Genomic DNA, 17,128 nt, shown 5'->3' with positions numbered 1-17,128 from the left:
GCAGAGGCAGGTGGATCACTGTGAGTTCGAGGCCAGCCTGGTCTACAAAGTGAGTCCAAGATGGCCAAGGCTACACAGAGAAGCCCTGTCTCAAAAAAAAAAAAAAAAAAAAAAAAGAATATGAAAGGCAGCCAGGTGTGGTGGCGCACACCTTTAATCCCAGCACTCGGGAGGCAGAGACAGGTGGATCGCTGTGAGTTCAAGGTCAGCCTGCTCTACAAAGTGAGTCTAGGACAGTCCAGGCTACACAGAGAAACCCTGTCTCGAAAAACAAAACAAAACCAACCCTCCCCCAAAAAAGAATATGAAAGTGCCTGTATGTACCCCAGGCACTACAATCCATAACATACAGCAGTCAGACAGATGTGGTTTTTAGGAGGAGGGATGTTTATTGAGAATTTCATGTACCATAGTCCTGCCTCAAACTTGTTATGTAGACAAGGCTGGCCCTTCTCTCCAGGGTCCCCCTGCTGAGGCTTCCAATGGCTTGGATTATGGCTGTGAGGTGATAGACCTGGCATTTTGTATTTATTCATGTGGCTGTTTATTTGGAGATAGGGTTTCATTTAGCCCAGGCTAGCCCAGAACTCCCAGTGTCATCAAGGCTAAATCCAGAACCCCTTGCCCTCCACCCTCTATCTCTGAGGTGCTTTGGTCGTAGGCATGCACCACTATGAGCGACACTGTGCTGTTGGCAGACTTATTTACAGTGCTGGGGAATGATGCCTGGACTTTGAGCAGATTAGGCAAGCACTCCACCGACTCAGATACATCCCCAGTGTGCTGACATTTCTGGTATGCACCATTTGTTGGCACTGAATGACATTATGGCTATAGCACACGCAATGAAAAAATTTAATGCTATGTCCAGGTGTGTTGGTGCACACCTTTAATCTTAGCACTAGGGAGGCAGAGGCAAGTGGGTCCCTGTGAGTTCAAGAGCAGTTCCAGGACAGACAGAGACACGTAGAGAAAGCAAGTTTTTGTTTTGTTTTGTTTTTTAATTGACCCAACAGTTAAGAGCACTGGTTGCCCTCACTGAGAAGTTGGGTTGTAGTCCTAGCACCCACATCAGAGTGATCACAGGAGATCTGACACTTTCTTTTGGTCTGCACTAACATGCAAATATCCACAAATATCTATGTGTAATTAAAAAAAATCTGCAGGGGCTGGAGAGATGGCTCAGCATTTAAAATCACTGGCTACTCTTCCGGAAAACCTGGCCTCAATTCCCAGCACACACATGGCAACTCACAACTGTCTGTATCTCCAAGATCTGACAGCCTCACACAGACACACATACAGACAAAATACTAATACATATAAAATAAAAATAAAATTTAGACAGGTATGGTGACACATGCCTTTAATCTCAGCCCTCGGGAAGCAGAGATAGGCAGATCTCTGTGAGTTCGAGACCAGAATGGTCTACAAAGTGAGTCCAGAACAGCCAGTGCTACAAGAGAAACCTATCTAAAAAAACAAAATAAATATAATGATAATAATAATAGTAATAATAGTAATAATAATAATAATAATTTTTAAATCCACACACATCTATGTGTAATTACATTTTTCTGGCTTTTTTTTTTTTTTTTTGAGACAAGAGTTTCTCAGTGTAGCCTTGGCTGTCCTAGAAATAGCTCTATAGACCAGGCTGGCCTCAAACTCCCAACTAAAAATAAAATCTTTAATTTTTTTTTGAATGTTATATGCTGAGAACCAAAACTGCCATGCAGTCATACAATGCCATATGAAGCTGCAGGCTCACCACACACTTGATTCTGAATTCTTTGTTATTGCATTTTCAGAAACTTTTTACTATTATCAAATTTTTCACAACCCCCACATTCAGTCACATGGCTCCTTTTTGAAGTCTCAACATGTATTCTAAGAAGCTTTGAACTTGAGGAATCCAGAGCAGGTGGTGAGAAATTAAGTGAACCATAGAGATATTTAGAAACCTATCCAGTGATCCAGGAGGTGGTGGTGCACATCTTTAGACCCAGCACTGAGGAAGCAGAGGCAAGTGAATCTGTGAGTTCAAAGTCAGCCTGGTCCATGAAACTAGTTCTAGGACAGCCAGAGCTGTCATAGAGAGTCCTGTCTCTGTCTCTGTCTAGGCCAGGGGAAAAAACATGTCTCGTGACTATAATTTAATGTAGTGTTATGTTTGAAGAGAAGGAATAGAAAGTCACCATTAGGAAGACAAGCAGAGAGCAGGGTGTGGTGGCACACACCTTTAATCCCAGCACTCAGGAGGCAGAGGCAGGCAGATTGCAGTGAGTTTGAGGCCAGCCTGGTCTACAAAGTGAGTCCAGGATGGCCAAAGCTAACACAAAGAGACCTTGTCTTGAAAAACAAAAACACACACAAAAAGAAAAAGGAAAAAAAAAAAAGGAAGACAAGCAGAGCTGAGAAGTGGCCAGCACTGAGATCTCAACACTCAGGAGGCAGAAACAGGTGGAGGCTTTGAGGCAAGCCTGAAGTACACACTGAGCTCCTGTGTTATGTGGGTTCTAGGGACTGAATTCAGGTCACCAGGCTTGAACAGGAAGTGCCTTTACCCACTGAATCATCCCACTGCCCTCCATCCCGAGACCCTTTCTTTTAAAAAATTAAAAATAAGCCGAGTGTGGTGGCGCACGCCTGTAATCCCAGCACTCAGGAGGCGGAGGCAGGTGGATCTCTATGAGTTCCAGGCCAGCCTGGTCTATAAAGCGAGTCTAGGACAGCCAGGGCTACACAGAGAAACCCTGTCTCGAAAAACCAAAAAAATAAAAAATAAAATAAAATAAAAAGACAAGCAGGTTTCTGACTTTAGCACCTATAGGACTGGTTGTACCAGTCAATGAATGACAAAATATGGAATAGAGGCATATTGGGAAGGAGAAAAGATAAGCTCAGAGTCAGGTGTGGTGGTACTCACCTTTAATCCCCGCACTTGGGAGGCAGAGGCAGGCGGATCGCTGTGAGTTCGAGGACTGTTACACAGAGAAACCCTGTCTCAAAAAACCTAAAAAAAATTTTTTTAACGATAAGCTCAGTTCTTCATAGGGAGCCTTTAATGTCTCTTGGATATATTAGGAGCACTACTTAGAACAGAGGCGGTTACGAGGGCGTCCTCAGTATGAACGTGGACTAGATGACCCAGAGAGGACATACAAAAATGGAGAATTAAGTCATTAGTGTTTATAGATTCATGAGGGAGAGAAGAACCTGTGGGAGCCACAAAGGAAAACTGAGAAAAGTATGAAGAAAAAGAGTCAAGTGCCAGGTCACAGAGAACAGGACTAGAGTGTGTTTTAGGAAGTAGAGATCAGAGGTCAAACATACTGTAACAGTATGATTAATATACTGGGGGAGGGGAGATGCTGGAGATGGGTCAGTAGTTAAAGTACATCCTGCTCTTGTAGAGGTCCTAGGTTCAGGTCCCAGCATCCAATTCAAGTGGGTCACAGCCGCAGGGGATTAGACACCCTCTGCTAGCCTCTGAGGGCACTGCACTCATGTGTGCAAACCCACTCACATATATATATATATATATATATATATATATATATATATATATATATATACAATTAAAACAAATACTGTGAGTCCTGGCATAGTGACACACATCATTAATCCCAGCACTCAGGAGGCAGAGGCACCCCAATCTCTGAATTTGAGGCCACCTTGGTGTACAGAGCGAGTTCCAGGACAGCTAGGGCTACACAGAGAGGGGAAGACATAGAGTGGGCTTGAGTTGGAGGTGTAGGTCCGGGGTAGAATGCTTGCCTAGCATGCATGAGACTCTAGGTCCATGTACTGTGTGGGAAATTGATGCACAAACAAAATAGACTAAAAGTTAGAAATCCGGAACAGATCGATGTATAAATACGCCTCAGTATACGATGGCAGCAGCTTTTTGAAGTAAATAACATAAGACAAACCCAGGTCTGGCGGTGAAGGCCTAGGATGCCAGCTGGTTGAAATGCAGACCAAGGTAGGTGGATCACAAGTTCAAGGCCAGCTTGGACGGCCCAGCAAGACTCTGTCTCAAAATAAAAAGTAAAAAATAGGGCTGGGGCACACACCTTTAATCCCAGCACTGGGGAGGCAATGGCAGGCGGATCTTTGTGAGTTCGAGGCCAGCCTGGTCTACAAAGAGAGTTCCAGGACAGCCAGGGCTACACAGAGAAACCCTGTGTCGAAAACCAAACAAACAACAACAAAAAATGTCTGGGGATATAGGTGTACAGTAGGATGTTTGAGAACTAGGAAGGGAGAAGATCTATTTAAAAATAAACTTGCAGGCTAGAGAGATGGCTCAGAGGTTAAGAGCACTGACTGCTCTTCCAGAGGTCCTGAGTTCAGTTCCCAGCAACCACACTGTGGCTCATAACCATCTACATTGGGATCTGATGTTATCATCTGGCGTGCAAGTGTATATACAGATAGAGCACTCATATACATAAAATAAAATCTTTAAAATAAATAAATAAACTTGCTGGGCAGTGGTGGTGCACGCCTATAATCCTAGGACTTTTAGGCAAAGGCAGACAGATCTCTGTGAGTTTGAGGCCAGTCTGGTCTACAGAATGAGCTCAGGACAGTCAAGGTTACACAGAGAAACCTTGTCTCAAAAAACAAACAAACAGTGGGGCGTGGTGGTGCATGCCTGTAATCCCAGCACTCGGGAGGCAGAGGCAGGCAGATCATGTGAGTTTGAGGCCAGCCTGGTCTACAAAGTGAGTCCAGGACAGCCAAGGCTACACAGAGAAACCCTGTCTCGAAAAACTGAAACAAACAAACAAAAAGGTATGTTTCAAGTGGATTAAAGTGTAAAATACACATGAAAATCAACCAAGGGGTGCTGCAGTCCTTTAATCCCAGCCCGCTAGAGACAGAGGAAGGTGAATCTCTGAGTTAAAGGCCAGTCTGATCTACAGAGTTCCAGGACAGCCAAGGCTGCACAGAGAAACCTTGTCTCAAAAAACAAAAACAAAAAAGCAAAACAACAACAAAAGAAACACCTGACAATCACTACAGGATAGCACAGTGGAAGAGTCTGTGTACCAAGCACTGAAGTCCCAGGTTCAATTTTTAGTATAAATAAACAATGAAATCAGGGACAAGCTAGATGGCATAGTGGGTAAAGGCACCTGGTGCAAAGTCTGGTGACCCCAATTCAAGTTCCAGAACCCATTTAGTAGGGCAGGGCAGATTCCTGCAAGCTACCCTCTGACATATGCATCAAAGCTTCTACACAAGCTGGGCGCAGTAGCACACGCCTTTAATGCAAGCATCTGGGAGGCAGAGGCAGGTGGACCTCTGTGAGTTCGAGGCCAGCCTGGTCTACAAAGTGAGTCCAAGGCAGCCAGGGCTCATACACACAGAGAGAAAAACAAAAACAAACAAAAAACTTATTCACATGCACATGTTAATTTTTAGCGTATGTTTTTAAACTATGTGAAAGTCTGCAACTGGGATGGCAGGCATCAGTGTGGTAGGCTCCGAGGGCGGAAGAGCATGCTGGATGCCCTGGAGCTGGAGTTACAAGCAGTGGTAAGCTGTCCAGTGTTGGTGCTGGGGACTGAACTCTGGTCCTCTGCAAGAGCAGTAAGAGCGTAACCATCTCTCTAGGCCCACGTGTACACATTTTCAAAACTCTCCTCTAAAACACACTGGGTAATAATTTACAATATAGGAGGGTTGACGTAAGGACTTGACGTAAGGATGGCAGGAAACCACGAAAGCAGAGGGAAAGGTTGCTGTAAGTCAGAGCACACAAAGGTCCCATTCCCAACATGCATTTCATACAAAGATTCTAGATAGAAAAGCAAATGACTCACTACAAGCCAGGAAAATATTTGCATGTGATGCATAGATAACCACAACATATTTACATTCCATAACCAGCCACCTCATAGCCGCCTCATAAGCAGCCTGTGCAGGAAACTGGTCCCTTATACTACCTCCATTCCCCAGGACCCTGACCTCCTCCTGGCAGGCCTTCTGTTGCCCTGCTCCTCTGCCAGCCTTCACTTTCTGCCAGTAGGTAGGCCAGGCTGTTCAAGAGTGGGTATTCCCCTGTTATCACTTAAAAGAAGGCTTCCACTAAGGAAATATGGGTGGCCTGAAGTTGTGTGTTAGAAGTTGACTGCTGGGGGGCGGGGGAAAGTTGACTGCTGAATTATCCATGGATTTTTTTTTTAAATGTTATCAGTTGAGTGCAGCAGGTTCTGGTTATTGAGAGGGCCCAGGGCTGTTTGTGGTGATAATGTGTGGGGGAGGGTGGGGAGGGAGGTATCTCTTCCTTTCAATTCCCATTTTTTGAGATCTCTCACTGAGTTCTTTAGTCTTCATCTTAAGAACGGTTTTCCCCCGGTAGCCCTGGGTGCCTGGCTAGGGCCATCCTCAACCATACAAGATAGCATACAGAAAACACACCTGCTTTCCTTCACTGAAGACCCGTGTAATTGGCTAGCCCTGCAAGGCTTTTCAGATGTTGGTTCTTTTGGTCTAGCTGGTGTGAGTGTCATCCAATGTGGACAGCAACTGCATGGTCAATAGACTCATCTCCTTCCCTGTGGAACTGTGAGGAAGCCATGGACTCAAACAGATCTGAACCCCAGCAGGACGTACCAGAGGTAAGACACTATTGGTGTTCCTAACTTACTGAGGAAAACTTTAAAATTCTGGAGGCAAAGGCTGTTTTATTTCTTGGCTATGTGTGCTTATGAAGAGAGGGGAGTGAATATATGTGAGTCATGAGACAGCCATGGAGCTGGGATTTGAACCCTGGCGTCCTGACTCTTGGCCCAGCAATTCTCTCAACACTGCCCCTTTGGTACCCTGTACACTGGTTTCTGTCGCTTCGAGAGTTTTAAGGGACAGGAGAGACAGTTTGGCAAGAAAGGCAAGTCAACGATTCCCTGGGCCCTAGGACTAGTTTCTATTTCTGGCCACTTCCCCAGCCCGCTGGTGGTTGGCGGAACTGGAACCCCAGCTCCGCCCCAAGTAAGGGCCAGGCCCCTCCTCCCGACAAGTTTTAAACCAAACCCTGTTTTCTGGGATTGGTTCGACTTCAAAACAAAGGGGAGGAGAGATACTTGTTGTAGGCATCTTCCAAGCCCTTAGGTTTTAGGTAGCTGGTTGGATTATGGGTTCTGGACACGTGTCTTACCACCGCAGTGCCTGGGGCTGCTAAAACCAACGCCCGGACTGTGGCAGCCAAGTAATAAAGCAGTCACTATGGTGCAAGGGTGGCATAATCATCGTCACAATAACAGCTCTAATTATGCTATAACTACCATCTGCCTCCGCCCTAGCTTCTGCCCTGACTCACTCCACAACACGCCAGCCGTCGGGGAAGAAACTGAGGCAAAGGTGGAGCCAGCAGGCTGTCAGGTCCAATCATCCTGAATTTTAATTTGTCTGGGATCCGCGCTGAGCGGCAAAACCCAGCTAGATTTTGAGATGAGCCCTTCGCTTCAGGTGTCCTTAATCTCAAACCCCGGGGTTTTCCTACTGTCCCTAGAAAAGAAGCGCGGGGGATTGGGGTGCGAACTACAACTCCCTCCAGTCTTTGCGCTCAATGCGCGCTTGCTACCCACGCCCCCTAAGCTACCTGCAGCCCGCACGTAGCGATGCCTCCTGGGAATTGTAGTTCGGAATCGCATTCTTTAGCACTGAATCTCAGGGGCCGTGGACTCGGTATCCCTTGGTGCCCTGCGGCTTTTTCTGACGCGCCTGGAGGCCAGGGGAGGCAGGGGCGTGGCCTGTAGTGGGCCACACCCCGCTCTCCTCCAGCTGGCCTGTCGCGGCGGAGGCTGTAGGGGCGGCGGCGGCGGCAGTGGCGGGGGGGAGGGGTCGGGCGGGGGGCTGGTGGCAGCGGCGGATGGACTCGAGGGTATCGGAGCTGTTTGGCGGCTGCTGCCGGCCTGGAGGAGGCCCGGCCATGGGCGGAAACCTCAAAGCTCGGGGGGCCGGTGGTAGCAGCAGTTGCGGGGGCCCAAAGGGGAAGAAGAAGAACGGAAGGAACAGAGGAGGTAAAGCCAACAACCCTCCGTACCTGCCCCCAGAGGTGAGCACCTAAAAAGTGGCGGGGCCGTAGGGAACTGCCCCTTTCGGTACCCGAGACTCCAGGGAGGCGGGACAGAGATAATTAATCCCCCTTTCCGGTGTTAAGACCCCTGGGAGGACTGGGAAGAGAACCCCTCTTCCTGTTCCCGGAGCCCTAGAAAGGAGGAGTGTCAACACTGGACTATCTATCCTCTTCAGTGTCAGGATCTCGGGGGAGGGACTGCCCCTTTCACACCCATAACCTTTGGATAAGTGGAGACTGGGAAATCCCATCCCCTTAAAAAGAGTCTGAACCTCTACCTACACCGAGAGTGGGGAACACTGTCCTGGGTGGGCTAAGAAGGCATGCAGAGTAACCCAACGCTTTTCTAAACTTGGTCCACAAGGAGAAGAGGAGTAGCGGGGACAAATGCAATGTGTTCCCTCCCTCCCCTTGGGTACCCACACACATAAAACCAGAGAGTAATTTAGACGTAGCTTCTACCCTTTCTTTGTCCTTTGGTGGTTTGGGGACAGAGAAGAACCCCTATCTACCCGCTCCAGGAGTCCTTAAGGCAGAGAAGCCTACTTTCCTTCCTATTTGCATAGGAGAACCCAGTAGGGGGACGAGGGGGGGTAATGTCTTGAGAGGCAGAGGCAGGTGGCTCTCTTGCGTTCAAGGCCAGCCTGGTCTACAAAGCAAGTTCCAGGAGAGCCAGGGCTACAACAGAGAAAACCTTGTTCTGAAAAACAAAACAAACAAAAAAGATAAGCGAGCCCATGATGGGAAGGGTTTCAATAAATGATTATCAGACTTTGACGTATGTACCAGAATGATCCACATTGCTTGCTGTTCCTGTTCATAGAATTTCTGATTCAGGAAGTCGGGGATGGGCCTGAGAATTTGGCATTTCTAATGCTGTGGTTCCAGAACCACACTTTGAACCATTGGCCTTGATTATCTGTATACGGTCTTTAAAGTCAACCGCCTAATTGTTCACCTCCAGCAGAATGGTAACAAGCTTTCTTTGTTGATGGGAAAAGAGCTCCCACACACTCCATGGGGTTGAGATTATGGATAACGAAACCTCTAAGGACTTTAAAGATGTCATGACCGCCCAAAGGGAAAGAGAGGAGCAGGGGTGCAGAATCCCTTCATCGTTTGTACAGGGGGTGGAGGGTGGGGCGGGGCAGGTGTGTGTGTGTGTGTGTGTGTGTGTGTGTGTGTGTGTGTGTGTGTGTGTGTATGTATGTCACACAGCCCAAAGGTGGCTGCTGTGAGAAGAGGTTATGAGAAAGATTCAGGGCTTCACCTCAGCTGAAGGGTGAACAAGGGGGAAAGCCATAGTGAGTTCAGTTTATGGAGTCTGTCCGTTTAATAAATTCCCGTTTCTTTTGTTTGGGAAAGCCCCAACTTGGGAGTTCAGCTCCCCTCTTACCTGGGCCTCTTATCTCAGGGAGTTTGTAGTGACCAGTGCTGAGCTCATACTTTGGCTCTGCTCCAGAGTCACTTGTAGCCTCTTACACTTGATGGCATCAGCTGAGCGTGATGGGCAAGAAGGAAGTGGTGTCTCCCACATCGGTGTCAAAGAAAGGGCCCAGCCACCTGAGCACAGATACAGAAACCAAAACCAAAACCAAAACCAAAACCAAAACCAAAACCAAAACCCATTTTTAGGCTGTGGAGGGTAGCAGAGGAAGAAGTGATTTTTTTGTTGTTTTTGTTTTGTTTTGTTTTCGAGACAGGGTTTTTCTATGTAGCCCTGGCTGTACTGGACTTACTTTGTAGACCAGGCTGGCCTTGAACTCACAGAGATGGGCCTGTTTCTGCCTCCCAGAGTGCGGGGATTACAGGTGTGCGCCACCGTGCCTGGCATGGAAGAGCTAGGATGAACATGCTGAGGATTTGGGGTTCTGTTCTTGGATAAATGGGTGGCTCGCTGTATCCATCCAGACAGGCCTTTCCTTAGAGGCCACACTGGAGTTTAGTAGAGTTTGTCTTCCACTGCTTCTTGGCAGATCCCAGCATGGACAGGTGCCACTACGGCTTGCTTCCTGCTTTCTGTGCCCTGGGTCATTGGGAATGGAGGGGAAGTTGGGAACGCGTCTAGACAGGATGTGATAACGGCTTCCTGTTTCTTTTCAGGCTGAAGATGGAAACATCGAATATAAAGTGAGTCTTAGGTTGGGGAGGAGAAGGGAACGGAGTGGTTGCCCTTGTCAGAGTGAGGTGATCTCTCTGATGTCCCTCCAATTTCATGATGCAACTTCATGCTACATGGTGTCATGCTGAGCTGTCTGAACCTCCCCTTGTCAGGGAGAGAATCACTGTTAGTGTGGTCAGGGTGAGGGTGTGTGTGTGTGTGGGGGGGGTGTTGAGGTGGTGGTGGTGGTTGTTCATTCAAGACAGGGTTTCTCTGTGTAATCCTGGCTGTCCTGGAACTCACCCTGTAGACCAGGCTGGCTTCAAACTCAGAGATCTACCTGCCTCTGCCTCCTGAGTGCTGGGATTAAAAGTGTGCGCCACCACCATTAGGCTAAGAGTTTAAATTTTGGGGTGTGTGTGTGTGTGTGTGTGTGTGTGTGTGTGTGTGTGTGTGTGTGTAGGCATGTGCTTCTGAGTACAGGTACTCTTAGAGGCTAGAATCGGGTGTCAGATTTCCCCGGAGCTGGCATTTCAGGCGGCTGTTAGCTGCGTGGCGTGAGGGCCTGGGCTCCCTTCAAGAGCATTATATACTCGTAACCATTGAGCCGTCTCCACCCCCAGGGGACAAGGGGTTTAAGTGGACAAGAAAAGTTCTGGATGTTGTAGCAGGACAGGAAGGGATCACACGTGGGGTCTGGGAGAAACAACCCTGATTTCTTCCTCCCAGCTGAAGCTGGTGAACCCATCCCAGTACCGCTTTGAGCACCTGGTGACACAAATGAAGTGGCGTCTCCAGGAGGGACGCGGTGAGGCTGTCTACCAGATTGGGGTGGAGGACAATGGGCTGCTGGTGGGGCTGGCTGAGGAGGAGATGCGGGCTTCCCTCAAGACCCTGCACCGGATGGCAGAGAAGTATGCGTCCTCCTTTCCCCTCCCCCAGCTGTAGGGAGGAGCCATGCATACACAGCCAGCCAGGTCCAGAGGGGCTGGGGTGGAGCGGGGTCTCCTTCTATTGCAACTCCCTTGACTAAGGGCCTCACTATGCCCAGGCTCCCTGCTACCCCTTGATTTAAAACACTCCCCTTGTTTCAGAGGGACAGTCCATTGTCAGGAGCTCTGTGGTCCAGAGCTAGGCTGGGATGACGGGAATACATGTGCAGTATGGCAGCTGTGGCTTCTCTGTGACAGGGTTGGGGCTGACATCACTGTTCTTCGGGAGCGAGAAGTAGATTACGATAGTGACACGCCCCGGAAGATCACTGAGGTGCTGGTACGAAAGGTGCCTGACAACCAGCAGGTGAGCGCACAGAAGCTTTCCTTGCCCTCACTCCCAGTGAAGGCTCTGTGGTGTCATGCCAAGCTTTTCACTGGCCTAGGGGCCTGACGAGGGCCCTCCAGGTGGCAGCGGAGCCTTTAACCTCCAATGAGAGGTGAAGGACAGGAGACCTTACCTCTGCCAATTTCTTCACAGTTCCTGGACCTCCGTGTGGCCGTCCTAGGGAATGTGGACTCAGGGAAGTCAACCTTGCTGGGAGTCCTGACCCAAGGAGAGCTGGACAACGGGCGGGGCCGGGCCCGGCTCAACCTTTTCCGCCACCTGCATGAGATTCAGTCTGGCCGAACCTCCAGCATCAGCTTTGAAATCCTGGGCTTTAACAGCAAGGGAGAGGTGCATGGGACCAGCGGGGCCTAGCGGGGCCAGACTCTTGAGGATGGGCTGGTAGAAGTGAAGGACAGAGGCTGGGGGCAGGGTGCGGAGACCTTTTGGCGAAGTCCGAGGGCGCTGTGAACAGCTCTCTCCTCCCTCTTAAAAAGCAAGTGAGACTCCACGGAGTGACATAGCAAATGGGTCAAGGTTGCGAGACAGGGACTAGACTAGGTCCTGGTGACTGCTGAAGGGTTGGGGGGGTTCGCAGGGACACTGAGCACCCTGGCCCTGGGCTAGGTGGTGAATTACAGCGACTCACGGACTGCAGAGGAGATCTGCGAAAGCAGCTCCAAGATGATCACCTTCATCGACCTGGCGGGCCACCATAAATACCTGCACACCACCATCTTCGGCCTCACCTCCTACTGCCCCGACTGCGCCCTGCTCCTCGTCAGTGCCAACACTGGAATTGGTACGAGACACCTAGGCGAGGGGCAGGGCAAGGGCAGGAGCTGACTCTCTCCTGCCCTGAGCCCCCTCAGAGCTGGGAGCCACACCAACTCTTCTTTTTCCTTCCTCCCAAATTCTCTCTCCTGCCACCTGCCTCCTCTCTGTGAGGCAGCCGGCACCACCCGGGAACATCTGGGGCTGGCCCTGGCCCTGAAAGTGCCCTTCTTCATCGTGGTCAGTAAAGTGGACCTGTGTGCTAAGACCACAGTGGAGAGGACAGTACGCCAGCTGGAGCGGGTCCTCAAGCAGCCTGGCTGCCACAAGGTCCCCATGCTGGTCACCTCTGAGGACGATGCTGTCACTGCTGCCCAGCAGTTTGCCCAGTCACCCAAGTGAGCCTGTCTCTAACCCTAAAGCCTTGACGGACAGGGAAGGCTGCCTCAGGGCCCGGGAGCATAGTGTCCCACCTCTAGGGCCAGATTTATTGTAATTCAATTCTTTGGCTTTCTTTTTAGTTTGGGATTGTGGGAGGGAGCTAACCGTGATGCCTGGGACCTTGGAGACATTAGGTGTCTGTGTTCCCTGGCTTGCTCAGTTAGAAAGGGGCTCTCTGCTCACCTTTTCATGGATGCTGCTTCCTGTTAAGACTCTTCTCACCTATGCATCTGTGTCTCCACAGCATCACCCCTATATTCACACTGTCCAGTGTGTCTGGAGAGAGTCTGGACCTTCTCAAAGTCTTCCTGAATATCCTGCCACCACTCACCAACAGCAAAGAGCAGGAAGAGCTCATGCAGCAGTTGACAGAATTCCAGGTAGTTGGTCCGCCAAACAGAAGGCAGGAGGGCTGGGGGGGCGGGGCAGGTCCAGTTCTGACAGAGCCTGAACATACTTAGAAAGGCTGGGCCTACAAGCCCTGGTGGCAGGACACTGACAGAGTTTTCTTTGGCTCTAGGTGGATGAAATCTACACAGTCCCAGAGGTGGGGACTGTGGTCGGAGGAACACTGTCCAGGTGACTGGCCTGTTGCTACCCACCCTGCTCAGCCCTCACCTATGCACCCATATGCTTGGAGACTGGGTGCCTGGAGGAGACCCTGGGGCTGAACCGAGCTCATTCACAGGATGTGCTTGTTGCAGGCTAGCTTGCACTCTCAGCGCTGGAGGGAGCTCAGGACTCCTGGCTTGTGAGGGGAGAAATGGTACCCAGGCTCTAGGATCTTCAGGCCCCTAGGACGTATGGGTCATGGGCTCTAGGAAGATGCAACATCCAGCTAACATCTCAAAGCCAATAAGCGAGGAAGAGACTCCTAAAGCAGCTCAGGATGGAAGCTAAGGGTGTAGTTTGTTCCTTTAAGGACCTGGTGCTAGGCAAGCCACAGGGGTGCCTCTGTCAGCCATTGCTGCTGGCTTTCAGAATCCGAGTGCTAGGCTGCAAAATGCCAGGCTCCCTACTTCCCAAGCTGGAATTTAGAGTTCCTTTGCCCTAATTCAAGGGACATAAGCGCAGAAGGGCAAGAGTGTTCCTGAGTGACCCCTGCGCCCTCAGAACAACTATGCTGACACTGTGCTCCCTGCTGTCTGGCTGCAGTGGCATCTGCCGTGAGGGGGACCAGCTGGTGGTAGGCCCGACAGACGACGGGCGCTTCCTGGAGCTCAGGGTGTGCAGCATCCAGCGCAACCGCTCCGCCTGCCGTGTGCTGCGAGCTGGCCAGGCGGCTACACTGGCCCTCGGGGACTTTGACCGCGCGCTGCTTCGCAAGGTGAGGTGGACAGGTGGGTTGGAGAGGGAACACAAGAAGTGTGTAGAAGACTGCCTGCTGAATGAGAAGCATTTGTCTCACTTGATGCAGAAACCCAAAGAAGCATGGTTTCTAATTCAGGAGCATAGTAGGCCTGGCTATGTAGCCCCCCGAGAGGGTTAGGATGCTCAAAACACAGGTCCCTAAATACAATGACCTTCCTTTGGAGGTATAGAGAAGAAAAAGGGAGTCAGTTCTTCAGGCTGTGAAAGGCAGGAAATAAGAGTCTAATGCCAGGCCTGCCTGTCTTGGGCCTGGGGCTATGCCTTCCTAGGGCATGGTGATGGTGAGCCCAGAGATGAATCCCACCGTCTGCTCAGTGTTCGAGGCAGAAATAGTCCTACTGTTCCATGCCACCACCTTCCGGCGGGGATTCCAGGTGACAGTACATGTGGGCAACGTACGTCAAACAGCAGTGGTGGAAAAGATCCATGCAAAGGTGAGAGGGACCCAGCCACATCTCAAATTTCTTCAGGGAAAGTCCATAGTCTGCCTAACCTCAGGCTTGGCTGCGAGTTCCACAGATAGTGGGTAGGAGCCCGCCTGGGGGCTCACCAGTGGAGAGCCAAGCTGAGAGAGAGTGGGTGGGAGGCATTGGCCAGGACTGTGACCACTTTTCTCCTGAAGGACAAGCTGCGCACAGGGGAGAAGGCAGTGGTACGTTTCCATTTCCTGAAACATCCAGAGTACCTGAAGGTGGGCGCCAAACTGCTGTTCCGGGAGGGTGTTACCAAGGGCATCGGTCATGTCACGGATGTGCAAGCCATCACAGCAGGAGAAGCCCAGGCCAGCATGGGCTTCTGAGTCCTCAACACAGCTCTACCGCTGTCCCTACAATACATGAGGTGACTTCCGGCCATGCTGCCCGCTGTTGGCGGCTCTGTGTGTTAATAGGCAAGGGAAAAGGAGTGTCTGCTGCCACTTGCTTCCTGATGCCTTTCTGGAGAGGTAGCAAGCTTGTTGTGGCCAGGGAGGGCAGGCCTGAGGGAGAAGACAATGCAGGGCAGTGCTCAGCAGCTGTGCCCCCCTGCAGTTCGTTATCCCTGGCAGCTGCATGGTCTTGCCTACTGGAGGGAGCTACACAGCCATCTTGGCCCACTATCAGGACTGGGCTCGCTCACCAGTGTGATCTCTGCACTTCAGGAATTGTCACAACTGGGGTGGCCCTTGAAAGCACTTCTTTTTCATACCTCCGCTCAAGGCCATCCTGACTGGATAAGACAGTGCTCCTAGCCATTTGTGGACCCAGGGACTGAAGAAATGGCACAGTGACCGTGAAAGACTGTGCTCCTACCCTGTGTTGAGTCCTGATCCATATTCCTGGCTTGATTTCCTTGTCCTTCTCTCAAGGGCCGTTTCCCCAGGTCCTCCTGTGATAGGCCCCATTTGGTGCTATTTGTGGTGCTGGCCCAGGTGTGGGGCTGCCAAGCTAAGACCTGGCACACCAAAGGCCAGCTGTGTGCCAGCTTCTTTTCCTCTGCAGTCGTCTGTCAGCTTTCATGCTAGACCAGATATAAGTTCTCCTTTCCTAGTGGCAGCCGCAGGACCCGACCCCCAGCTGTGCATCCTGGCCTCCTTATCCCAGTCCTGCTCCCACATAAACACTTTTTCTTGTTTTAGTAATTTGTAGTGACCATCTCCTTCCCTTTGTTGCCGGGAACCAGGAGGAAAGGGAAAGATGTCATATTTCCTGTCTTAGGCATGGACTCCCTCCTTTGTTAGCATCCTGGGTTCCCATGAACTCAGGGATTTGTTGGTTGAGATTTTCTGCATATATGTGTATATATATATGTATATATATTTAAATACACATCTATATTGTACAGAATAAAAATGTTTTATTGGACACTCTGTGCTTATGCTTAAGACACAGGTTCAACTTCCAAGGCTAGATTCGTCCCCATCCTGCAGTTGTTGGCCTCTGAACTGGGAAAGAAGTCCTCCCTTATCTCATTGGCCATTTTCCTCTCCTCCACAGGAAGCGTGTTCTGTGTGTTCTGCTCTGCTTCACCGAGTGAGCACTGTATAAAGTGAAAAGGCCTTTCTTTCCAGCCCAAGTAGCTACCTCCGTTGTACTTGACAAGTTTGTGCACCTGTCTGTGGTAACAGTGGGAGGAGCCCTCTCCTCAGTACCAGAGACCAATAGAAAACCAGTCGCACACTTAGTCTAGATTCTGGGAGTATCAGGTGCCACCTCAGCCAAACCTCAGCCATTTTCATAGTTTTGGTATCCAGCTCTATTCCCAGCCTTTCTGACTCCCATGTTACATAGTCTAAGATTAAAGTATACTGCAAAAGCAGGGACTCTATTTTAAGTAATAACCCTGGCAAAACAAATGATATGTGTGGTCCAAAGTCTTAGGCCTCTATAATAGTTTTGCTTTTTGAGACGAGTCTCAAGCCCAGGGTGGCCTCAAACTTACTATGTAATTAAGGGTGACCTTCAACTTCACATCCTTCCAACCCTCACATGTTGGGATTACAGGAATGGGTCATGCAGCCAGCGTGTATACCATGCTAAGGCTAAACCCAGCTGCATGCTGCACACGCTGAGCCCCAAGCGGCACCCATCATAAACCCAGCTGCATGCTGCACACGCTGAGCCCCAAGCAGCACCCATCATCTGTCGGGCCTCCCACCAGCTGGTCTCCCTCACAGCAGATGCCACTGCAGCCCAGACAGCAGGTAGCAGTGTCAGCTTACATCCCTTCAAATTAGGGCAGAGGGACCCTAAATTCCAGCTTGGAAGTAGGGAGCCTAGCACTCAGATTCTGAAAGGCAGCAGCAATGGCTGGCAGAGGCACCCCTGTGGCTTTCTGAAATTGAGGCACCAACTGAGCTCTATCCCCCAGCCCCATTTTTAGTACTTTTAGACAGGCTCTTAGCTGTGCTGGCCTAACTCACAGTAGTCCTCTCACATCAGCCTTCTCCTTTAGTTAGGATTACAAGTATATGCCACCATATCTAACACGGCTTTAAAAAAATACCGTTGGTAGCCAGGCATGGTGGTATACATCGTTAATGCCAGCACTTG

General features: G+C 50.1%; 1 protein-coding gene across 4 annotated transcripts; it reads left to right on the top strand.

The window, feature by feature from the left end:
• The first annotated feature begins 5,915 nt into the window (after positions 1-5,915).
• On the top strand, positions 5,916-15,940 carry GTPBP2 (GTP binding protein 2). 4 transcript variants are annotated; one of them, XM_084754438.1, is made up of 13 exons: positions 5,916-6,043; positions 6,512-6,635; positions 10,196-10,222; positions 10,923-11,107; positions 11,384-11,492; positions 11,667-11,864; positions 12,141-12,315; positions 12,466-12,685; positions 12,973-13,108; positions 13,249-13,307; positions 13,884-14,055; positions 14,369-14,533; positions 14,722-15,940. In XM_084754438.1, exons 2-13 carry the CDS (start codon positions 6,531-6,533, stop codon positions 14,896-14,898), a joined length of 1,728 nt encoding a protein of 575 aa, XP_084610564.1. In that variant the 5' UTR covers positions 5,916-6,043; positions 6,512-6,530; the 3' UTR covers positions 14,899-15,940. The 4 variants fall into 4 exon arrangements, with proteins under 4 accessions (XP_084610564.1, XP_084610565.1, XP_084610566.1 ...); XM_084754439.1 differs by having other exon boundaries at positions 5,968-6,039; XM_084754437.1 differs by lacking the exons at positions 5,916-6,043; positions 6,512-6,635 and adding an exon at positions 7,846-8,071.
• The last annotated feature ends 1,188 nt before the right edge of the window (positions 15,941-17,128 follow it).

This window comes from Acomys minous (genome assembly GCF_964271855.1).
Source record: "Acomys minous genome assembly, chromosome: 13".
Lineage (NCBI taxonomy): Eukaryota > Metazoa > Chordata > Mammalia > Rodentia > Muridae > Acomys > Acomys minous.
The sequence above is the reverse complement of the archived record's forward strand: the minus strand, read 5'-3'. Positions and strand labels throughout refer to the sequence as shown.

Bases quoted from the DNA above. Each gene is read 5' to 3' on its own strand.
- GTPBP2 (XM_084754437.1), top strand. From the start codon at position 7,886: ATGGACTCGAGGGTATCGGAGCTGTTTGGCGGCTGCTGCCGGCCTGGA. The intron at 13,109-13,248 runs GTAGTTGGTCCG...CTTTGGCTCTAG, and splicing joins AGCAGTTGACAGAATTCCAG to GTGGATGAAATCTACACAGT. The intron at 13,308-13,883 runs GTGACTGGCCTG...GTCTGGCTGCAG, and splicing joins GTCGGAGGAACACTGTCCAG to TGGCATCTGCCGTGAGGGGG.